General features: G+C 36.2%; 2 protein-coding genes across 2 annotated transcripts in view; both read right to left on the bottom strand.

Annotated features, from left to right (window-relative positions):
- Nucleotides 1-1356: 1356 nt before the first annotated feature.
- cdx4 (caudal type homeobox 4) lies at nucleotides 1357-7313 on the bottom strand. The gene is made up of 4 exons (XM_084430821.1): nucleotides 7122-7313; nucleotides 4134-4921; nucleotides 2313-2458; nucleotides 1357-2204 (listed from the first exon to the last, which is right to left on the bottom strand). Exons 2-4 carry the CDS (start codon nucleotides 4567-4569, stop codon nucleotides 1965-1967), a joined length of 822 nt encoding a protein of 273 aa, XP_084286947.1. The 5' UTR covers nucleotides 4570-4921; nucleotides 7122-7313; the 3' UTR covers nucleotides 1357-1964.
- An 11934-nt stretch (nucleotides 7314-19247) lies between these two features.
- kdrl (kinase insert domain receptor like) overlaps nucleotides 19248-25583 on the bottom strand; it is a 43294-nt gene continuing 36958 nt past the window's right edge. Inside the window, exons 27-30 of the mRNA XM_084430222.1 lie at nucleotides 24911-25032; nucleotides 24186-24264; nucleotides 23979-24079; nucleotides 19248-21019 (exon numbers count right to left, since the gene is read on the bottom strand). Of these exons, the coding sequence (XP_084286348.1) occupies nucleotides 20842-21019; nucleotides 23979-24079; nucleotides 24186-24264; nucleotides 24911-25032 (480 nt within the window). The 3' untranslated portion in view covers nucleotides 19248-20841. The remainder of the gene's footprint in view (nucleotides 21020-23978; nucleotides 24080-24185; nucleotides 24265-24910; nucleotides 25033-25583) is intronic.

Below are 25583 nucleotides of genomic sequence, written 5' to 3'. Positions count from 1 at the left end.
AATGTAAGATATGTCACTGCAAGTTACTTTCAGTTAAAACAGCTCAAACATGTAGGCCTATTTTAGTCTGATACTAGGCTAAAGCCTTGTCTGTGAAACCAGGGGAACATTTTCAAAATACCAGAATGTTTAGAATAGCAAATTAAGTCTAAATCAGTCTGTTATCTTGTATAGTTTGTGGGCAAATGTGGGTTTTGTAATCATTCATATTTCCAGTAGGCCTAAATTAAGGAAAATAACCTATATTTGTTTGATCCTTTATTTCTTGGGTAACTGGTTGAAGTCAACACTGAAATGTGTAATAAAAAATAAATAAAAAAATTCACTTAACTGCCATGCAATAGCCTATTTTTTACTCCAATGAATATAATATAATATACAACAAAATCATGTCATTGTATTATGATTTATTTATTTTTGGAGACTGTCAAGAGGGTCAAGACCTCTGGGGTGAGATGTAGCCTATAGGTCAAAATCCCTATTTTAATGTGTTTACAGACATTTGACATCTTTTGTGCTATGGGTTAATTGGATGTTATACAGGAATAGTTTGTTATAGGAACAAATCAAGTCTCATATTGAAGGGATGTGTGCCTCTAATGCTTTATAGTCATGGGACATAGGCTATAATGTAGGCCTATTTGCAGAATGTGCCAATAAATGCAAGGCAGGGGAATCGCAACTGCTGTATGTTTCATATGAAATAAAAAAGGTAAATAAATAAATAAGCTCATGTTACAACATCAAATAGATGGATAAATGTAGATCTCCCTCCCAAATGTTGGCTTTAAAAAAAAAAAATTAGGCTATGGAAAATATCCATGTTTCAACATTTTAATGTAAACTTGTTCATTTTCTTTGCAGAAATTTGTTCACTCTTAAAATTAAAGTTTCTTTATTAGCGTCTGTGACTCCATGAAGAACCTTCAATACCCCTGGAACCTTTCGATTGCACAAAAGTTTTTTTATAGTGAAAAAATGTCCCACTTTTTGGAACCTTAATTTTTGCGAACCTATTTTTCAAGGTTTTTCCCAATAATTTCGTCACTTTTTCGAAAGATTTTTTTTCTTTTTGGGGGAAGAAAATCGTTCAGTTTTTTTGGTCTAATCATCCAATTTCAATAAATAGGCCTACGTGGCATTCGTACAGAAATATGGAATAAAATCCCTTTCCCTACAAATTAGGTTGCTCCGCCCCATCAGCCCAAAAGTTGTAAGTAGGCTAGGTCTATGTTTAAACGAGTTTATGGTCGTCTCACGTTTAAAATGTAATACTGTCTGTCCAAAGAAGAGTGCCTTAACCAGATGAGCATATAAATTCGTTTACTGATATATCACGACACGATCAAATTTATTGCAAAACATTTTATTTACAGATTGCTGGAATCAAACGTTATACCCATATCAGGTATGTGACACCTGCACATCACCCCTGTGAAAAGAAAGTGAACGACGTGCGCTTTGGACACAAACTGGAGCATAAAACAGCCTGCCATCGCAGGTCATTTGGTTTAAACAGACAACAAATGTCTAACAGTTCCAGAGTCAGGATCACTATACATCCCGAGAAACGCTGTAGCCTACCTGTAGTTTTCATTTTATTTACAAACATTTAGATACACTCACCACATACAGAAAATGATATTTATATCTTTATTGAGCAAACACAAACAAACCATTAAAATATTTAGTCTCTGGATCAGACGAACAAGGTTTTTGTATGTTTTTTGTTTCTTAATTTTAAAAACTATTCTATTAAAACAATATTTGAAGAGCCTCCAGCATTTCGTTGCATTTTAGACGTGATTTCTCTGTTGTTGTAATCCACAACACGCGCCTCGATGCTCGTCATGAAATAGTTGATTACAAAGTAATCCTTTTTGACCACGTGAGTGGCCCGCTTCGGTTCTGTCCTTTCAGCGTGTTGGAGTGCTCAGTTAAAGTTGGACGTTCCAAGTTCGAGTTCACTGAGTGACAGTAACTTGCTGTAGGCCTATGTTCCTCATAGACGGTAAGGCGTTCATTCCTTGGGGTGGGTACAGAGAACCGTGGATATCTGAAGGACTCAGAGACCCTGGTACCGGTAGGGGACTGACAGAACCTGGATCGCTGTGGACTGATCCCCCGCTTCCGTCAGACTGACCCATTTTCTTTTTGATTAACTTCCTTTCCTTGGCTCTGCGGTTCTGAAACCAGATCTTTACCTGTGAAGGCAAAGCAAACGGTTATGTAAAGAAATAAGTCCGAATTGTTGAGTTGGATGGCCTAAATCCTAATTCTATAAGTGAAAATCTAAATGAAAGTAATGTTACCTGTCTCTCTGAAAGCCCGAGGTTTACTGCCAATTCTGATTTTCTTCTGATTGTGATGTAGCGATTAAAATGAAACTCTTTCTCCAACTCCAGTCTCTGGTGGTCTGTGTACACCACTCGATATTTCTCCTTCGTTCTCGTTTTGCCTAAAAAAAGGTGGAATGAACGAATAGGCTAATCATGAAAATGATGCATACAGTGTCTTAAAAAGTTGATAATTGTGAAATAAAATAAAATGTGCATTCTGCGTAAAATGCGCGCCGACCATGATATAGCTATTAATATTATTTTGACGCAGGGGAAGAACTTGTGCATTGTATAATTTATATAGGCTAAATTTAGAAGAATTTTATTTTTAACATTTATTTAGGAACTTTTATCTCTTAGCCTACTTTTTTGTTGCATTTACAATCATTAATATGTGCAACTATGTTAATATGTTACTATAAATCACAATTGCAATATTTAGTAAATTGTATAGGCCTAAACTATTACGTCGCTAGATATTCAAATTGAGCTTCTGATCTTTTTTGAGATGTTTCTGAACAAACTGCAGAACAAAGAGACCCAAAGACATTACCCAAACGCCATTGATGTGTTAAGAGACAATACACGTCTTACAACGAATTACAAGGAGATAACATCAAAAATCTTTTCCTCAAGTCGAGCATGCTGTGCTTGTTTTTATGTACAGATCAGCTATCTTTGAAAAATAAACTATGAACGAATAAAGACCATTAATCCGTGGTTTTATATTTACAGGTTTAGCTGCGAACACTTTGTCTAACATCTAATGTAAAATACGACAATTTAACTTCATGTGTCATTTCCAAAACATTCATTTATTTCAACTGTAGAAATAAAAATGCGTTTACAGTAAGGCGATTGTTTTCTTTGAGATTTTTTCGCTGTTGTTTTAACATGCGCCGGAGACAGGAGAACTTTATTTGCTGTTAAGTTTGTCACTCTTTGAGGTAATATAACCCTCAAGAACAGAGACAGAGGAAGACGCGATGCTGCATATCAAAGTGAAGAAGGTGTTGAAAGAAGTCGCCGCCTGAATATGACAGATAACCCTCAAAACCTGAGACAATGTAACAGGAAAAGTAGACCTCACATCTTGTTTACGGGAGTCGCAAATTAGCATTACAAGTGACCCTGGCGCCAATTCCAAACACCTTAATTTTGCCACAAGTATTTCCCATGCGTTCATTTTTAAGGAAACAAATATTGGCAACTAATAAATAAGTAGATAATCCGTTTCTGGAACGGAACGCGTTTTCCGCAAAGAATTGAGAAGGGCAGTTTGTAAAAAACAAAACAACAAAAAAACGTAATATTTCGTACCATTTTCCAACGTAGGCCTACCATATTCCAACCTACCATTTCGTAATATTTTGTCAGATGTGCAGTTAGTTGAGTATATATTAAATATTTGTACATTTCGCACAATTTCTCCTCTGTAAATTATTGTTTTCTATTATTTTTAGCAAATATTTAGACTTTCTTCTTTTCCTTTTGTTATACTAGACATATGTATTCGTTCTTATTTTTTTTCTATAAATGGTTTTACATTTTTAGTAGAACCTGTGCATCGAAATTTGATGACCAGATTTAAATTATAATAATGTCATTTTTATTTTAAAGCAGCAAGAAAACAGATCATAGGCCTAAGCGTAGACTAGCCTACTGTCAATTTGTACTTTCACTTTTTCAATCACTGATTTCAGAACCTTGGAAATATTAAACAGTTTACATGGTTTCCGATTACTTAGGCTAATTACTCTTTTTTTTTTTCTTTTTTTTGAAAGACTGCCTTACCGGTTGATGACGACTGGACGGTTTTGCTCATCCACTGATAGGAATTACGCCTTTCTCTCTCAGGGGAAAGTTGGGCCACAGAAATGTTTTCAGGTGGTGGAGGCAGCACTGCTGATCCCGGGCCGTGCATGGCATTGTAATCAGGCGAGCAGTAGGAAACTTGTCCCGGGGATGAACTGCTCATAGGTGCAGAAATGGTGTTTGGAGGTCCGAGGCTGTACGCGCCCCAGTCCTCCCTCGGTGCGCCGTAAGGAGCGCCCCATGCCCCTGATGACTGTGCGTGTGTGTCCATGTTGGGCACATGATGGTATCCTGTAAAATCTGAATACTGGGATGTGGAGACAAAATTCTGTGGTGGAAGACTGATGCCAGATCGTCGCACAGCTCCTTGGTGATACATGCTTCCCTCTTTATCCAAAAGGTATCCAACGTACATGATTTGAAAGAAACCCCTAAAATAACTTTTTTAAGGCAACATGCCAGCCATGCATCAAGCCAAATATCACTTAACAAGGCCTGCCTCAAAACTTTTGCTATTTATCTCAAGGGTGGTAGTCCAAAATGATCTCCAGGTCACGCGACGTAGTCCTTGACGTGCTTCAACCAAACATGATGTGACTCTGTTGTCAAGGTGGTGGTGGTGGTGGCAAAGGTATAACCAAGCCCTCCTGACGTCAGCCACGACTTCAAAACCTCTCGATTTGCATTCAAATGACCAGCCAATAACACCAGCAAGTCCTCACAGATTCCCCTAGCGCCAGGTTTCTGCATCACCTCAGACTCCCCTTCTGCAATATTCAACAATATTCAGTAGTAGTAGGCTAATACTTACTCTATATGACTTTAGGAATCATTAATCGGACTCATATTCAAAACATATTCAGTTCAAAATTATTTTCTATCATCAAAGCAGCCAATTTGAAACGTGTTTTGACTTCATTAAAAACCCTCAAAAGACAAAAGTTCAAACAAGCAAATAACAAACTAACCTTTTATTTATGTTTTTTTTAACTATTTTTCTTTGACTATATATGTATTTATTTTGCTAATAGAAATTACGCCTATATTGTATTATAATTGTATCGTATTTATTTATTTATTCAAGTATAACGGTAGGCCTAATGATATTATTATTATTATTATTAATAGTAGCCTAATAATAATAATAATAAACGACTGTCAATTTTATTGTTAAAAAGTGTTAATCATAAAAGTGAAATAAGCCGTGACGTGCTTATAGGCATGCAGCATCCTTCAGCCATTAATGGTCGCTTGAAGTTTTACAGCTCTTGTCTCTCTAATGAAGCTAAACCTGTGGATATGGGAACGTCACATCTGCATAGTACCCATGCCACTTTCTCGCCTCCAGAGTCCATGCGTATTTGTTAAAGGATACTCTTGTAAAAGAGGTGCAAAGCGGGAGAAGGTGTCTTGAAGTAAGGCGAACTTTTCACATTCCGCATCCCTCACACCATGACACTCTCGGGTCACACTTCACAGCTAATTCCGGTTTATGGAAATGCGAAGTATCACCTACAGTACTCATGCGACGACGGTGTGTCGTGCGTGTCGCCATGTAGTCGAAAGATTTAACGAGTTGTTAATTCATTTTACAGCGAGGTTTCTTGGGAATTTTAATCATTAACATATACAGACAGTAGCCTAGCTTGTTCAGGCTTGACTGTCTTGTCTCAGACGTTAGGGCAGAAAGGACAACACACTTCATGTCAAAATGAGTGTTTTCACTCAGATATTTTCAAATGGTTTACGTGCAATCGGAATTTATTTTACATCCGTTCACTACACAGACACTATTTATCATTTTTAAAAGGCACGCATTAAATTAGGCTATTCTGTGGTAGCCCATGCTTATTATATTTCAGTTGGCTTATAGGCTATATTATTCAAGTATGGAAAGCATTAACTTCTTCTCAACATATTTTAGGTTAAAATCTATATTGGTAGTTTACATTAAATAGTTCTAGTCGCGTGACATAGCTTTTTAAAATTAACACTTTTTATTATATGTTCATTTTAAATATTAAGTTGCTGTAACTGATTTTTGGCTGTTTGTTTATCAAAAGTATAGTGCAAACTGCTAAAATTAAATGAGTCATCTGCAGTTCAGTTAGCCTATATCACTTTATAAAGACTTGGATAAAGATGAGACATGGATTTATGGAATGCATCCTTGAAAATGGTTGAAAATGATTGTGTGCTGTTTGTAAAAAAAATAAAAATCAAATGATTTAAAATTGTACAATTAATATACATGCATTTTATGACATCATCAGTTGACAGACTTCAGGGAAAACAAATTATATAGCCTATAAAAATGCATTTGTGGGACCAATTTTTTTTTAAATGTAAATTAACTTAAAAAAAAAGATAAAATTAAGGATTATGATTATAATAGATACAATTATTATATATCTGCTAGAGTTTAAATGGCCTAGCCTACTTTAACAACATTTAGAGCAGTTTTTCTTAAATAAAAATGTATAAATCCAATTAGGATTATGTCAAATTAGCCTAGGTCTATACCCATACATGTGACATATCAGATATATCAGCTTGAGCTGTTGTTGTTTTTGTAAATGTATATAGGTGACTGATATTATTTATAGAAGCCTATATGAGATCAGTAAACATGAACACATCCGCAATTTCAGAATGACAAAGAAAGTTTGAATGACTGTTATTGGTTTCTCTGATATTTAACAGGCAATCAATTATGAGACCTATATGTTCTATTTGTTCTGCTATTGTGAACTCACACTATAGTAAATGAGTCCTGGGGTTAAACCATTACTTTTTGTTAGATAATATACCGTTTCAATGCTGCTCCAAACAATTAGCCCAAAAAGTGGTCTCGTGCCTAAATATAGGCTATCACAACCTATATGATGGTAATATACGATATGGATAGATGTTGTATATTGTTTTTTTTTTTTTTTTTTGCAGAATATGTGGTCATATATATCCTACCATAACAAGCTGAAGGCCAGATCTGGGTTTTGCGCGCGCACATGTTGCTGATGCAGGTGTACGCAATTAAGAAAGCGACAGGTTGGTTTGGAGACTCAACGCACAGCACAGCGACGCCCTCTGCTGGTCGATCAGCTGCAAGAGCGACTCAGTCTGAATTAAAAGGTATTGCTGAACGAACACATTTTTATGGCACATTTTCTGACATATATGCATGGCACAAAACGTTTTTCCTTTTTTATCCTTTCTTTTATTAAATGAAATGAAGAATTATCCCCAGCATTCATTATAAATAATCAGCACCATTACAGAAAGACCTCTAGGGGGCAGTAGTCACTAGGTAATGTACTGGTTGTTTGCGTCGTGTCTAACAGCTGAAGACTAATCACATTTCTGTTAATTTATGTGAATTATTGAGCAATGTTTGTTTAGAATAAAGCCTCTGCATGATAATTAGCCTACTAAAATACCATACTAAAGAAAGCCTACAGTGGTCTGCCAGAACATACAAGTTTAAGATGGTTAGCTTATTCAAGAAATCACACTCTCTTAGTTTGTCCAAGCTAGGCTATTCAGTATTTATTAATTTATTTGTTAGCATTTTAGCATCATGTTATGTTGAGTCTGTTGAAAGTCTGTGAGTCTCCAATGTAGTCCATGAGCCAGGGGCGTCCATCGGTATTAATGGGGGGGCAAATGCTATCATTGTTTTTTGGCAAGGTATACACCCCTAGTATTAGAAAAATCACGATAGCAGTGCAGCGGTGGTAGCGAAATCACTTTTTTGAGCTCATGAAGTTACTAACCCCCTAAAATAAATTCCGTTTTTGAAATCTGGTGTATATCTGGTTTAGGCTCATGCTAGAGATATTGTCAATATTCTATAATATGGTGCTTGGTAATAAAACATTCCATTTGAACCAAAAAAATACGATCTCACCAGTAAAATCCATGCCTACTGCCTTCGTCTTCTCATGCACATGTAAAGGTTTATGCAATTGCTCTGATTTCAGACATGCTGTTTTAGCAAAACTGGAATTTGTTGGATGCATACATTTAAAACCATGTGTGATTTTCTGTGTTTATCTATAGAATAAAAAAAATAAAAAATAAAAAGTTTGAGAAAATTCTTCAACAAAGACTTCTCATGGCATAAAACTAGGGAATGACTGCACTAAAGGCTCTCTGAACAAACATCGTGTAATGACTTCTGAAATTTCTGAAATAGCATTATTATAGTTTCCAATAAAATCTTTCAAACTTTTTTTGAGGACCTATAAATATACGATGTAGCAATATTCTTATGAACAGTATCATGACCTCTCATTGCGGAAATGAAAATGAGAAATCATATGATACATAATTGAAACTATTTTGAGCAGTGTCCCCAAACCATTTGGGACACATATGTTGTTATTTTCAAGTTTCCAGGAAAGTTGTAAATCTGTCGCACACTCGCACTGGTAGCATTTTCTCCTCAGATAAAACATGATCTCACTCGGCTGAATCATTTCAAAACCAATTCCCTTTCTCTGAAGTTCATTTCCATCCATTAGTCCATGAGCCAGGGCCCCAAATTTGGTCCATCGGTATCAACGGGGGGGCAAATGCTATCATTGTTTTTTGGCAAGGTATACACCCCTAGTATTAGAAAAATCACGATAGCAGTGCAGCGGTGGTAGCGAAATCACTTTTCTGAGCTCATGAAGTTACTTACCCCCTAAAATTAATTCCGTTTTTGAAATCTGGTGTATATCTGGTTTAGGCTCATGCTAGGGATATTGTCAATATTCTATAATATGGTGCTTGGTATCGTTGGAAAGGGGACCTTTTAGGCTTTCATTTAAGCCCAGTACTGAATCTGTCTGACAAACACAGAGGTCACATGACTTCTTTAAACCAGAAATAACACACATTTTTTCACAATTTCCGCCTAAACTGTATGCTTTCTTTTATCCCTGTGGCATGAAAGAACACCACGGACACAAAACTCAACAACTTCAATACTCAAGGCACTCTGATGACTCAGAAAATGTATAATATACCCATACTATTTATTTGTGAGAGCCTTAAATTAGACTTGTGCAGCCAGCACAAGTCTTCAAAATAGAATGGACAAATAGAATACCCTATTAGGCCAGGGCCAAATGGCCTATTTATTCATGTACAGTTGTAATAAAAAGTAATTGTTTCAATAGTGTAGTCAATGGTGTTGTAAACATAACACTTGTAAGTGGTTTAACAAAATGTTTCTATCATGTATTTTGATATTCACCCACTTTTAGTCAGAATATCAGAAAGTAGCTCATGCACGGAATGTTGATGGATTTTGACAGTTTGACAAGGTTTTGTCAGTTTTGTGAAAAGATTGTTGGTTCAGTTGACTGGTTATAACAACACTACCAACTATGCCATCTTCAATCAACTTCCATTGAGTTCCAGGGGTATTAAATGTAAGTACAAAATAGTTTTTCTCTTGTGCTTGTGAATTGGTGGGGAATAGTAGCAGTAGCTAATGTAAGCTTGGTGTTTTTAGCAGGCTAGCTATCTAGCAGGCTAGCTAGCTTGCAGGTTAAACAGTGTAACAGTAACTGCTACAGTGCAGTCAGGGCTCTCAAGTGTCACATGACAGTCACTCATTTCGGTCTTTTGTCACGCCCTCTCGCCACACATTGTATTTCTCACGCGGAAAAACTATTTATAATATATTTAATATGCTGCAGCGCCCAAAATGTCTCTGGCCGCGCCAGTCTCATTATGGAACCGGCAGGAATCAATCGCTGTAAAAATCTATTATTGTCTATCCATTATAAAAGTGCATCTATCCATTATCCATTATAAAAGTTCATCTATCCATTATAAAAGTGCATCTATCCATTATAAAAGTGCATCTATCCATTATAAAAGTTCATCTATCCATTATAAAAGAGCATCTGTCCATTATAAAAGAGCATCTGTCCATCATAAAAGTGCATCTATCCATTATAAAAGTCCATCTATCCATTATAAAAGTGCATCTATCCATCATAAAAGTCCATCTATCCATCATAAAAGTGCATCTATCCATCATAAAAGTGCATATATCCATCATAAAAGTGCATCTCTCCATCATAAAAGTGCATCTATCCATCATAAAAGAGCATCTGTCCATCATAAAAGCATCTATCCATCATAAAAGAGCATCTGTTCATTATAAAAGTGCATCTATCCATCATAAAAGTGCATCTATCCATTATAAAAGTGCATCTATCCATTATAAAAGTGCATCTATCCATCATAAAAGTGCATCTATCCATCATAAAAGTGCATCTATCCATCATAAAAGTGCATCTATCCATTATAAAAGTGCATATATCCATCATAAAAGAGCATCTGTCCATCATAAAAGTGCATCTATCCATCATAAAAGAGCATCTGTCCATCATAAAAGAGCATCTGTCCATCATAAAAGAGCATCTATCCATTATAAAAGAGCATCTGTCCATCATAAAAGTGCATCTCATAAAAGTGCATCTCTTCATCATAAAAGTGCATGTCTTCATGTTCATTTTATGAAGTATACTTAAGTAATTTTCCAAGTATATTTTTTAAGTATACTTTATGTAGTAAGTATACTAATATCAATGTGTACTTGTAGTAAACTTGTGTACTATTTCAATACTGCTTGGGACTAAATTGACCCACTTTTAGTATTTTTAGTATTTGTAAGAGTACACAAACTAGGTTTCTCATTTGTAATGCATCTGTACTACAAGTGAACTTATAAGTATACTAGTAGTTTACTATTTTAATACAAGTAGTACATTTTTTAGTTTATGAAAGTACAAACTGATGTGTACTTTCAGTAAACTAGTTTCGTAGTTTATACTGCAAGTATACTTGTAAGTTTTCTTTAAGTGAACATAACATTATACTTATAGTTTACTATTTATATATTATTTTTGCACTTGAAAAATACCTTTAACTGTACTTTAATTTTAAAAACATTTTATTAGCTTCATGCATCCTTTTTTAATCAACACTTGAATGTCAGTAAGTTTCATAAAGAAAGGCAACATTTTAAACAAAAAAGTAGAATTAGAGTAAATTGCTATATACCACCAGTGGACTAGCCTACACAAAAATTCAGATATGCAGAATTAGAAACATATCTGTTTTATATCAATATTCTAATCAATATTTTCAAACAATGTAAGTTTCATAAGACTGTATATGAAAACCGATGTAAAAAAAAGTATATTTAATTGACTACTCAATCAAAAGAGTTAACACAACTACAAGACAAGTATACTTTGAATTCTTAATTATTCTTTTAAGTATATCTGGATCAAAAGATTGAGTTCAAGTACAAGCCAAATATACCTGGGCCCGTATTCATAAAGAATCTTAATGCAAAGAGTAGCTCCTAGTGACAAAATTCTAAGAAAATTCTTAGAAATGTGGGCGTTTACTCTTAAAATTAAAGAAAAAATCCCAGTACAGAAAAAAGTTATTCAGAAAGCATCTTAACCCTAAAAGAGGAGTACGGACGAGGACTTTTCAGAGGCTGAAGAGTTTCTTTAGCAGAGGAGAACATGGCAGAAAGACGAAGAGGGAGAAAAAATGTGTTGCAGACAATGGATGGCAGTGAGTTAATAAGGCGCTATAGATGAGATCGTGCAGGGATCATGTTTGTGACTGATCTTATTAGAGACGCGCTAACATCTCCGACACAGCGCAGAAATGCCATAGCGCCAGAAATGAAAGTAATCACTACATCACGATATTTGGCAACTGGGAAAATGCACCAATGCAGCAGTGTGTAATGTACACAGTCACATGTAATTTCAAAGTGAAGGCTTAGAATAGACCCTATACTTAAAATCACTCTTTTTTTCCTTCTTGGACAACCAGCCAATCACAGTCTTCAAAAGATTGTGTCATACATAGCAACGGGGTCAGCCCCGCCTCCTCACTAAGATGAAAGTTTTTGTTTTTTCCTTGCTCAGAGTTTCTCTCAGATTGGCCCCGAATCGCTCTTAAGCTAAGACTCCTATGTAAAAGTTTTTAAGCTAAATTAAAGGACAAGTTCGGTATTTTACACTTAAAGCCCTGTTTTCAGATCGTTTCTGATGAAATAGAACAGTTAAGATTGATATTTGGACACATGCTGCTGGCCCGAGCAGCACTGTAGCAGTTACTGTTACACTGTTTAACCTGCAAGCTAGCTAGCCTGCTAGATAGCTAGCCTGCTAAAAACACCAAGCTTACATTAGCTACTGCTACTATTCCCCACCAATTCACAAGCACAAGAGAAAAACTATTTTGTACTTACATTTAATACCCCTGGAACTCAATGGAAGTTGATTGAAGATGGCATAGTTGGTAGTGTTGTTATAACCAGTCAACTGAACCAACAATCTTTTCACAAAACTGACAAAACCTTGTCAAACTGTCAAAATCCATCAACATTCTGTGCATGAGCTACTTTCTGATATTCTGACTAAAAGTGGGTGAATATCAAAATACATGATAGAAACATTTTGTTAAACCACTTACAAGTGTTATGTTTACAACACCATTGACTACACTATTGAAACAATTACTTTTTATTACAACTGTACATGAATAAATAGGCCATTTGGCCCTGGACTAATAGGGTATTCTATTTGTCCATTCTATTGGCTCTATTCTATTTTGAAGACTTGTGCTGGCTGCACAAGTTTAATTTAAGGCTCTCACAAATAAATAGTATGGGTATATTATACATTTTCTGAGTCATCAGAGTGCCTTGAGTATTGAAGTTGTTGAGTTTTGTGTCCGTGGTGTTCTTTCATGCCACAGGGATAAAAGAAAGCATACAGTTTAGGCGGAAATTGTGAAAAAATGTGTGTTATTTCTGGTTTAAAGAAGTCATGTGACCTCTGTGTTTGTCAGACAGATTCAGTACTGGGCTTAAATGAAAGCCTAAAAGGTCCCCTTTCCAACGATACCAAGCACCATATTATAGAATATTGACAATATCTCTAGCATGAGCCTAAACCAGATATACACCAGATTTCAAAAACGGAATTTATTTTAGGGGGTAAGTAACTTCATGAGCTGAAAAAAGTGATTTCGCTACCACCGCTGCACTGCTATCGTGATTTTTCTAATACTAGGGGTGTATACCTTGCCAAAAAACAATGATAGCATTTGCCCCCCCCGTTGATACCGATGGACCAAATTTGGGGCCCTGGCTCATGGACTAATGGATGGAAATGAACTTCAGAGAAAGGGAATTGGTTTTGAAATGATTCAGCCGAGTGAGATCATGTTTTATCTGAGGAGAAAATGCTACCAGTGCGAGTGTGCGACAGATTTACAACTTTCCTGGAAACTTGAAAATAACAACATATGTGTCCCAAATGGTTTGGGGACACTGCTCAAAATAGTTTCAATTATGTATCATATGATTTCTCATTTTCATTTCCGCAATGAGAGGTCATGATACTGTTCATAAGAATATTGCTACATCATATATTTATAGGTCATCAAAAAAAGTTTGAAAGATTTTATTGGAAACTATAATAATGCTATTTCAGAAATTTCAGAAGTCATTACACGATGTTTGTTCAGAGAGCCTTTAGTGCAGTCATTCCCTAGTTTTATGCCAGTCTTGTTGAAGAATTTTCTCAAACTTTTTATTATTATATATATTTTTTATTCTATAGATAAACACAGAAAATCACACATGGTTTTAAATGTATGCATCCAACAAATTCCAGTTTTGCTAAAACAGCATGTCTGAAATCAGAGCAATTGCATAAACCTTTACATGTGCATGGGAAGACGAAGGCAGTAGGCATGGATTTTACTGGTGAGATCTTATTTTTTTGGTTCAAATGGAATGTTTTATTCTGGGACTTTCTTTCAGTTACAACCAAAAACCACCATAAAGGTCAGTGGTTGTACTCAAACTGGGTCCATTGGGATTAATGAATCATTTATGAGTTTATCATCATTAGTTATCCCATCTTGTTTTTTTTTATATACAACATAAAAATATTTGGGATATTACATCCAATAGCATAGAGTATCTTTTTTAGCAGCTTTGAGGCTAGAGTTCTCATAGCGCTGTAGATCAGATGTTTCTGAATTGTTTACAATGTCAGAATTCTTGACATATTATAAATAGTTTATTTTTAATCATTGGAGCTCTGTGGGGACAAAAGGAATTTACTTTGATCTGAAGGCCAAAGTCTAAGACAACTATTTTTAAGACAAATAGTCTGTGTGATTTTGTCAGAACTCTTTGACCCTGCCCTTGGGCGTCATGGGAGTTTATTAACATATTTGGAGCTGTTTGTATTTTCAGTGCTACCTTTCTGGGAAAAAGTGGGCAAAAGCCATAATCTGTGGTAAATTAAGTCCACTCCATTGTCTCAGCAATAGGTGAGAGGTACGGATGTGGTTCCCCCCAACCCGGATCCTGCTATTCCCTGCTCTCCCTCGCCAGAACACAACGTGGGAAGTGCGAGCAGAGGGGAAGACCACTCCATTAATGGGAATTGTACAGAGGAAGGAGAATGGGGTATGATAGGATTTCAAGGCATTCTGTTTTGTCACTGATTGCATGAATGAGTTTTGGCAGACTCCCAAAGGCTCCAATATACCACCTCTGTTTTAGTGATTAATGAAGCATCTTGCCACCGGGGGGCTGTTTTCCTTGGGAAGGGACTTTGGAAGTAGATTTACACATTGTTGAACAAGAAAAACAAAATGGTCCCAATAGGAGAGAGCCTTTAATTAGATGCATGATGTTTTCCTCAGAGATAATTTTAGCAGATTCCATTATGAAGTTATAAAAAGACTACAATTCACAATCTCATATTATATTATACTGTTTTAACTGAAAGCAACTTGCACTGACATATCTTAAAACATGTCAGTGTCATTGTTTTGCCTCAAGATGCAGGCCCGGTAAGTCGGTAAGATTTTTTTACACGTTTCTCTGTGCTCATTAAGTCTGGAAAATACGATAAAAACAGTAATATTGTGAAAGATTGTTACAATTTAAAATAACTGTTTTCTATTTTAATACCATTTTTTTAGCAGTCATTACTTATTCATTAATAACATAACTTTTAATTCAGAGAGAGATTGATGAAGCATATGTGAAATACCTGTGTCTGTTCAGCAGAAACGTCTCGACAAATAGCGAAACTGTATGTTTATATGCTTCAAGAACATCAGCGTTATTACCTCACTAGTGGGAAATGCTATGTGGCTTTTAAGTTGCAATTTTAGTGCTATTTTCCAAATAAAATCATCAGAGCAGCGCTGACAACACGTTTTTATGCGAGTGTGTGTCCGTACTGTATGTGTTCGTTTGAGTGGGAGAGAGAGAGAAAGGGAGAAAGAGTATGTGCAAATTATGTCCATGTTCCTGTCACAAAATTATGTTTTATTATGTACATAATAAAACATAATTGTGTGGCAATAACATGGACATAATTTGTCAGTGGGGTTGTAGGTTTTGGTTCTTTTGCTGTTGTAGTAGGTTGTAAGTATGGAATTCCAAAGCTGCCAAAATAATTAATAAATATATGAAAGAAAAAAAATGCATAAATAAATATACTAATAAATGAGTATTTATACTTTTATTTCCTTATTTATGTATAATTGTATTGTTTCTACATTTATTTATTTTTTCATTTATTTATTTCCACAGTATATACAGTATATATGTATATATAATATATTGTGTATGTAAATATGTATTTACTTCTACTAGGGGTGTTACGAGACAGCTCACAAGACGAGACGAGACACGAGATTGAGTTCACGAGATGAGATTTTTACACAGTATTTTTTAGAAATCCTCAACAACAAAATACATAGTCTGCGGGGGCATTTGAAGTGTTTTAAATAATCATCTTGTAATGGATATCATTTCAGTACTACTTTCTGAGTATGAATTATCATATGCAGTAAAAGACAACAATACTGTCTTTCACGACACTCAAGCACTGTAAAAGCTTTTGCCACAAACTCGACTGGCTTCTCTCCTGTATGATTTCATAAGTCTCTTCAGACCTTAGAACTGTACATGATTTTTGAGCTTCTACAACTTTTGACCTCCTAACTAAAATCCTTTCAACAAATTGATCATAGAAATAAAAACAGTATAAATAAAAATGTATATAACAGTTTTCTATTAGTCTTATTAAGTGCAAACAATAAGTGCAACCATAATCAAAGTACTCAGTCAATATTCAAAGTGCATAAAGAGACCAAATTTTTCTTCAGGCATGATATAGAGCTAAGAGCTGGTCTAACTGGCCAGCTTAATTTAGCTTGCATATTGGGAGATATTGACAAGCATTTATCAAGACATTTATCAGAAGCTTAGGCTCTGTTGTGCAACGAATCTTCTGCTGTGGTCTTGTCAGTTATCTCATCACTTACTCTTGTCACGTGATCAGTGAATTCTGATTCCTGCTGTACTACGTACAACTCTGCAGCTTGTGATGGATGAGCTGGATAGTATTTGAAGTGACCGTTATCCAATTGAATTAAATGTTTTTTATCTCTATAAAAAGCAATGTTTGTAATGTAAACGTAGCGGTGGCATATTCTATCCTAACTTCAACCTCACTAAAAATCGCGAGATAGCTTTTCACCTCGAAAAGAAATCTCGTCACATTTTAATCCCGCGAGATTAAAACAGTCCATTTGGAGCAAAATAAAATATCTCACCTGTAAAATCCATGCATACTGCCTTCATCTTCCCATGCACATGTAAAGGTTTAGAAATTGCTCTGATTTCAGACATGCTGTTTTAGCGGAACTGTTCTGTTTTGGAATTTGTTGGATGCATTTAAAACAATGTGTGATTTTCACACCACTACTGTCTACATTTATTTATTTCCACATTTCTTTGTCTGTATGCCAATAAAGTGTTTTACCTCAGACGCTGAAACTACTTTAGCCATGCTTTTCCCTAAAATTGCACATTTGTCAGCCAATTAGATTCAAGCATTCAACAGCCCTGATTGGTTGACGAACATGCAATCAATGCATCAACATAAAATGTACAGTCATGGTCAAAATTATTGGCTCCCTTGGTAAGTATGAAAAAATAAGCCTGTAAAAATACATTTGCATTGTTAATCCTTTTGATCTTTAATTAAAAATATTCACAAAAACCTAACCTTTCATTGAAGTAAAATAATTGAAAATGTGAGGAAAATCTCTTTATGAAATAAATGTTTTCCTTCAATACACGTTGGGCATAATTAATGGCGCCCTTTTATTCAATACTTTTTGCAACCTCCTTTTGCCAAGATAACAGCTCTGAGTCTTCTATAATTCCTGATGAGTTTGGAGAACACCTGACAAGAGATCATTCCTCCATACATTCTTCTCTTCAGTTCGCTCCACTCATTTTCTATAGGGTTCAGGTCAGGGACTGGGATGGTCATGGCAGAAGCTTCATTTTGTGCTCAGTGACCCATTTTTGTGTTGATTTTAATGTTTGTTTTGGATCATTGTCCTGATGGAAGATCCAACCGTCCGTTATGCGATTTCTAGCAGAGGTGGTCAGGTTTTGATTTATCTGTTGGTATGTCCAGGACCTCCGGCAGAAAAAAGCCCCAAAATTTCACAGATCCAGCAGTATATTTAACCATGGGCATGGGGTACTTTTTATCCCTCCTAAACAACATGTGGTGATGTAGGTGCTGTTCGAGGTTTCTTTTAGGCTTTCTGACCCCAAGACTCAACTAATCTCTGCAATTCTCCATCTGTGATCCTTGGAGAGTCTTTGGCCACTCAAACTTTCCTCCCCGCCATGCATTAAGACAATACAGACACATGTCCTCTTCCATGCAGATTTGTAACATCTTTAGTTGATTGGAACTTCATAATTATTGCCCTGATGGTGGAAATTGGAATTGTCAATGCTTTAGCTATTTTATTACAGCCACTTTCTGTTTTGTGAAGCTCAACAATCTTTTGCTGCACATCAGAACTATATTCTTTGGTTTTACTCATTGTCTTTCCTCATATTTATACTCCTGTGAAACAATAAGTCATGGCTGAACAATGTTCCTAGTCACCCTGGTATGTTAATTTAAAAAAAAAATATGAATGGGAACATACTTCGTATATCTTAGTCATAGGAATTTCTAGGGGTGCCAATAATTGTGGCCAGCGTGTTTTGGAGAAAAACATCTATTTCTTAATGTGCGATATCAAAAGGATAAACAATGCAAATTTATTTTACAGCCATCTTTGATCATATTTACCAGGGGTGCCAATAAATCTGACCATGACTGTTTACAAAAATATTAATTGAATGTGTTTTTTATGTTTCTATGTCAATAAACTGGAAATTATGCTCATGCAAATGATGACTGAGCAGTAATATTCATGTCCATTTAGAGCAAAGGAAATTGAGAACTGTGATTAACTGCCGAGCTCTGAGACTGTGTGTACTTCCTGCGAGTGTGGAAAAATATGAGGTGTGCGTGAATGCCACGTTTGTGCTCGCAGCCAGAATATGATGACCCCTAACCCTCCCAACATCCTTCCCTTGTTTGTTTATGCTTCATATTCCTGAATTAGTTTACATGTCTCACAGCCTTCATTAACACACCGCCAATCCACAATCAATCAAGTGACTTTTTACCAAGTGTACTGTAAACACTGTATATCTCCATTATGACAAGCAGAAACAGCTCTGGTGTTTTAGTGGCAAAGCTGGGGGGCACTGTTGGCCCTTAGGAAGTTTAGTGTTTGGAGTCCTGTTGTGATGGGAATGATGGAGAAGCCCTTCCTTTTCTTGCTCACAGAGGTATTGTCCCGGTGACAGACAGACTGCCGTCACCTCGGCCCGCTCAGGAAATGTGTCTCTGTGGCCAAGAAGCAGGAGGAAGAGAGCACAGATGACACACAGCTTAACTATCTCCACCAACAATCTTAGAATAGTTAGCAAAATGTTACTGGAAATATGTATAGATATACCTATTGGAAATTATGCTTTAGGAAGAAAACTACAGTACAGTGTCATTGAATTATTTCTGTGCATTTTTATTTATTAGATGTATTAGCCATAAAATACAGGCATGTACTAGTACAAATGCAATCATGACTCTGAAAATGTGCTATATATAAATATATAGATCTTTATTTATGCTGGGTTAATATTAAAATACAGTTATAATACAAAAAAAAATATATATATATATATGTAGAAAATATCAGTGCATACAATTTTACTTCACAAATACCAGTCAACATCACAACATAATTGAAAGCATCCTTGGCAGTATATACATTTCATTATTCCATCAGCTATGAATGTAGTACTGGGACTTAAAAACAATCATTTTCAGCAATCACGAGTCTAACCGCTTTTACAACGGTCAATATAATCTGGTTTAACCAATGCAATGATTTCCCACCCATTCCATCCCTCAGTGTTGGTTTACTTGCATACAGATGTTAAGGAGTTAATACTGATAGCACCTACATGAGTGCACATGCTTTTACTGTAATTATCATGTCCATTTAAATAGTGACCAGCCTGTTGAAAATATTATAGCCTGCCCTGCAAGCTTTAGTAGTATTTTAGCACAAAAGACTACTGAATTAGTAACAATATACCTTTCTCTGATTAATAGCTGCACAACATAGTACGTGCTGTTATGTATACAGTAGTGTAATCAACATAAATATGGAAAGTACACAATGCAGTGTAACTATTGTTGAACAGAGCAAGGCCTTTTTATTGTGGTCCACATTTGATCAATAATTAACCGAATGTTTCCTATTAAATGTGCATGAATAATTTACTTGCTAAGGCTTCTGAAGCCACTTTCACAGTGATAGACTGGATGTTAGGCACCCACAAGCCACTCTGTCTAGCCATATGTAAGAAGCTTGATTCATTTTTTAAAAAAGAACCAGAATTAACGCTATGATCTTCTGCCAGATAAAAAAAAATACTATATGCGGGAACAAAAGTGATTCATTTGAGTTTCTTAGGCCAAGACTCAGGAAAACAGCCCTCAGACTGGAACATGGAAACACAATGTGCATCCTAAGTGTTGATGATCAATGTGTCCTGCAATATCAGATTGAGTTCTGGGAAGGAATTTCAAGCCGCACATTCAATTATTCATGATCTGTGGTCTTTGTTTGACAGTTTGTCTGACAGTTGCGTGAAATGCGAGTAAAATCTGTTCTAAAGAAAAATATTTATTATCCTAAAAAAGTAAAGAATGAGCTGTAGTAAGCTCTGAAATAATTGTAGCAAAATACAAATAAAATATCACATAACCAAAATTCCAGTTTTCATTTCAATAAAATATTTATCTAGAAATAAAATAAGGATTGCCTTTGTCCTCTCCCTCTAACCACTGAACAAATGATTTCATAATTAGCCACCATTCTGTATGAAGAATGCCATTTCACTGGGGAAAACAGTGCCGTTATTGTAACAAAATGTGCTTTTTGTGTTCACAGTAGACAGCAGGAATACCTGAGGTGGTCTGTAGCTGTATCTCAGACTGCCACAGTGATATGAGTGGCAGTCCACTGTACTCATGTACTCATACACTACCTTGAAAAGGTGCACAGAAAGAGGAAATGTGAAACTCTGATGACCAGAGTAAAGTGGAACAGAAAAAATGAAATTGATAGAATGTGCACCCAACCAATCAAGACTTCTGGTGGCTTACAAGTGCAGACCAACTCAGACGGGTGGTGTGGAGTAACGGACCACATAGTTATAGTCTGGAGGTGGGCTGTGACATTCCAGCTCTGGGTCAAGAGAGGAGTCCTCCAGACTCAGGTCCAGTGAGGGAACAAGCGCTGGGTATTTCTCCTTTTCACCCTCCAGCAGAACGGACTCCTTGCTTTTGCTCTTCATCCTGTGGGAGGAGCAAAGGGGTTTTAATGTAAACATTTCAAATTCATTTTGAATAGTAGTCTTATTTTGTTGTACTGTGTATGCAAACTTTGCTCTGTGTGTTGCAATGGGTTTCAGTAACATCTTCATCCGGGGTCATTGGGTCAGACACCCTGGAGGGCATTGCTTTTAGTCTAAAGGGGCAGTAATTTGCAGTAAATATCTATAGGAAACAGATTGGCATGTATTGGGGTCTGTACACAGTCGATGCAAAGCACTCCACATATGTGCATACTGAATGTGGGAGTATCAGGTGGAATCCAGAGGGACAATGTGGAGGGAGACTCGTGGACAGCAGTAAAGCTGTAGAAGGTCAAAGGTGACAATGATTGAGTGGGTCCTTGGCAGGGGCCACCTCTTTACAATATATACATCATTCTCTACATACACTGAGTGGCTTTTATTTTCCCATGGCTGTGACCATGGCAACCTGTGCATGGGTTTGCCAGATGGTTTCTGGCTGTGCCCAGCTTTTTCATCATATCGGGCTAGGATGTGGACTGCATTGGACGTGACAAGATGGGGGAGTGCTGACAGAGGTGAAACAGAGTGTTTTTAATGAAAACCTGTTGATTTTGTTCATTTGACAACCAAGCTCTGCAATCTTCCCTGCTGCTGTATTTATGTTGTAGAGGAGGAGGGGGTGTGGTGTTATTAAAACTTATTACACAGGTCTCTGGAATTCTCCATTCTGATTGGTTGATTACAGCATTCAACGGTCTAATATTTCCTAATAATCGCTGATGTCCAGAGCAATACTGTATATCAGTCCATTTATTTGAATGAAATTGGCACTACTTTCATGTCTCTCATTTCACACAATGGACTAGCTCATCTTAATTATTGATTATAGTGAACTTTTTTTTTTCTTTTTTAGTATTAATATCACTGTAATATTGTTACAGTATTCATCTTGTTACTACAGTAGGCTGAACGTTTTGTAAATTTGTTTCTTAGCAGAAGCTTTAAGATAATTATTTATTATTAGGTAAAATTATTTTGTGATAATGACATGTTGACTTGGCATAATCTTTTGAAAGATGTCTCTTATGCTCACCAACTCAATAATATTATGACATATTATTACAATTTAAAATAACTTTTCTATTTTAAAATATAAAAAAAATATTTGTATTGCTGTGATGGCAAAAATTAGGCTGTGATGGGTCTACTCTATGCCATTACTCTATTTTATGTAACAATGTTAAAGTATTTAGTTTCTTTTGATCAGTTTAATGAGTCCTTGCTGAAAAAGGAATTTATTTCTTTAAAAAAAATAAAAAAAATAATCTTCAATCCTTTCCCCTTAATTGTCCTCAGTGTGAAAAGATGGATTTCAAAATCATTCAATCACTGCTGGAATGGGTTCAAATATGCAAAAGATGCTGGAAAACTGAAGAATATCCAGGACCTGAAAGATTTTTCTGAAGAACATTGGGCAGTTTAATTACTCAGGACAAACAAGGGTCTCAAGAACAACCATGATCGTGGTCGTGGATCATCCAGGTAACGACACGCAGTATTAAGAATCAATAGTATGTAAACTTTTTAACAGGGTCATTTTTATAAATGCAGCAATTTTTTTGTCTTGTGGACTACATGTTAAAAAAAAAAGTCTTATTCAGGACAGTACTAAATAAAAAATCAATTTTTTCATTAAAACAATTAACATTTTGCAGATTCTGCAAGGGGTGTGTAAACTTTTGAGCACGACTGTATATATATATATATATATATATATATATATATATCTGACCCAAAACCTTTGTACGGTAGTGTAGATTTATTTTTAACATGATATAGAAAGATCCTTTTTCAGATGAAGATCATATGCTCTGGCATTGTGGTGTTACCACTACCCAACTACTCTTATCTAATGCCAATTGCGTGTTTAAACTGAACACTTCTAAACAGCATGACCAATTAGTTAACCACTTTGCCTCTCCAGGTCTGAGTCACAAACCTTCAATCAGTAAGAGATTATCACTGTTTGTCTAGCTGCAATTGGTGGTGCAAACTGTCGCCCTCAAATATTAGGATGCCATATAGTCCATGAGGCCCTGAATGCAATTTAGAGGATAACCTTAGTAGATTAACCCTGGCCTTTGCTACACTGGAAGACCATAAACGGCGTCTCAGATCTCAAACGGTTTAACAAAACCAAGGCTAATCCAGTCCAATGGCTTTCCATTAATAACTTAAAAGACCCCCTTCGCTTTAGTTTTCAGCACCATTTGCCCTGGGGCACTTAAGTCATGTTGTCTCAGACCACAGCACACTTTAGTCTGCAGTTAATAAATCATTAGGCTGGTCGAGGACGAGAACTGACAATGTTTTAATCATCTATTTCATCAGTCAGTCCATATATTTAAGTTTTATACATTCTGTAGCAAAAATACTTGGACTCTAAATGGAATATATTAGAGTCTCTAACACTATTAAGCACTCATTCTTTCAATTACTTCCTCAAATAAAATAAAGGCATAATTCAATGCGTATTATTATTTGAAATGGCAAAACGCCATATCTGTAGCCGTGCCATTTCAGCGATGGAGTCAGAGGCCATTACAGCCCAGGCGGCACAAACAAAGATGCTAGTCACCAGACCTTGCAGCCAGCTTTAACAAGTCACACGCCCAGCCCTGCTTTTGTTGTCTGGCTGTTGAGATTGTCACCTTAGGCAATATCTCTCCACTGTGCCATTGTTTGAGAGACTCTCGTGCAGGCACGTCTCTCAAAGAAAAGGGGTAGTGACTGGAGTCGTGTGGAGCTTGGGGGAGAAACTGTATGACAATTGTGTCATCTACATTCCAGCCCAGTGGGAGGGTCTCTAGGGCATACGCCGACAGCCCTACCCATTCTTGTGGTTCTGGACGTGGCCATGCAAAAGGTCTAAACAGGACTGAATATACTGTACTCACGCTCGGGCCATGAAACTCTGCGGTCGGGCCAGTGACTCCAGGCGTTTCAGTGTCTTCATGTCATCTGAAGATAGACCTATCCCACTATCTGACTGCCCACCCTGTGAACAACCAAGATGACTTAACCACAGAAACAACATTTTTGCATTGTTGCGTAATGTGCAAATTAAGTGCTATTTCTTATGTGCGGAAAATCAAGCTCTTCACCTCGTGGATCTTGTTGGTTCCATTCTCCAGGATAACTTCATCAAAGGTCTTCACACTCGCTGGGCGGATCTTGATGTTCCTGAAAGCATCAAATACTCCACATAAGATCAGTATGCAAAGTTTCTCATGACATCATGTCTGGCAGATTCAAACAAATACATGAAAAGTAAGAGGGATATGTTCGGTATCACAGTTTCCAAGTAGAAGTTCAATACTTTGTTGAATACAATACTTTTAAATTTAATTTTACACAGCAGGGATAGCTCTTTAATTCAGCTTTAGGGATAACAGGGATAGCAGAATTTCAATACTATTCTCTATACTTGAAGGATTCATGGAAACACAAGAGTTGGATAAATATTATCTTAAAGGCATAAATCCTGAAACTGCATTTGTGGTACAAGAGGAAATTCCTTGAGGGGCCCTTAATGCTACGAGGACTGTTCCTTATCAAGAAACAATTAGTGTTTCCTTCACCCTTTGCCTTATTTTAAAGCATTCTAATGAAGGCCATTGGGATGAAATCTGGTTCATGTTTGGTTAGAAGAGGAAAATGTACTGTATGGAAACCAGAAAAATGTTGGTAGAACTTAATCTACAAAAAACACATTTCTGAAATATTCCTCATGAATAATGACATACCGACTGATTTTTAACATCAGAAATACAAATACAGATCAGTCTGAGCATATAACTGCTAAATGGATAAGATAAAGCTATCTTACCAAGCCATCCCGGAGTCTCTAAGAGAGACAGGTCTGGAGGAGGTCTCCTTTGTGGGGCTCGGGTTTGAGGGGTCTGCTTTGGTCAACAGGGCCGTGTTGATTGGAATGTAATGCTTTCCCTCCTAAAAGACAAGTGTTTAAAAATTCAGCACATTTTAAAACGGTGACATCACCCTGCATATGGTATTGTAGGATTCTGGAGGAATCTGTACATAAATCTGCAGGGGAATGTGTGAATAAGTTTTATGGATATGATGTTATTAGGGACAGTCCAGGCAGTACACTAAGCTTGATTCCTTATGTGAGAGAGGGAGTTTGGATGTCTTCCAATTCAGGCGGCTTAGAATATGTTTTGATCTCAGTGCTGTGTATTGTAGCCTTTGACTGAGACCATATCTTCTATTATAAATCATATGCCATATTATAAATCAAATCCATTCCTTACCTTTCTTTTTGAACTGAGAAAAATGTATCAGAACATACTGATACTGATACTACAAATGGTGGATTTTTACATTTCTTCTGCTTGGATATCGTGTTGATTAGTACAGGCATTGAAATTCATAAAAATTTCAGTATTTAAATTTGCTTGGTAAATGAGATACATTTTGTAATTGAGAATACGGGATGTGTGTATGTAAATGTAATATTTTTATGTCTATGCTTGTATTTG

This window comes from Rutilus rutilus (genome assembly GCF_951802725.1).
Source record: "Rutilus rutilus genome assembly, chromosome: 14".
Classification (NCBI taxonomy): Eukaryota; Metazoa; Chordata; class Actinopteri; order Cypriniformes; family Leuciscidae; genus Rutilus; species Rutilus rutilus.
This window is presented reverse-complemented; position numbering and strand designations above follow the sequence as displayed.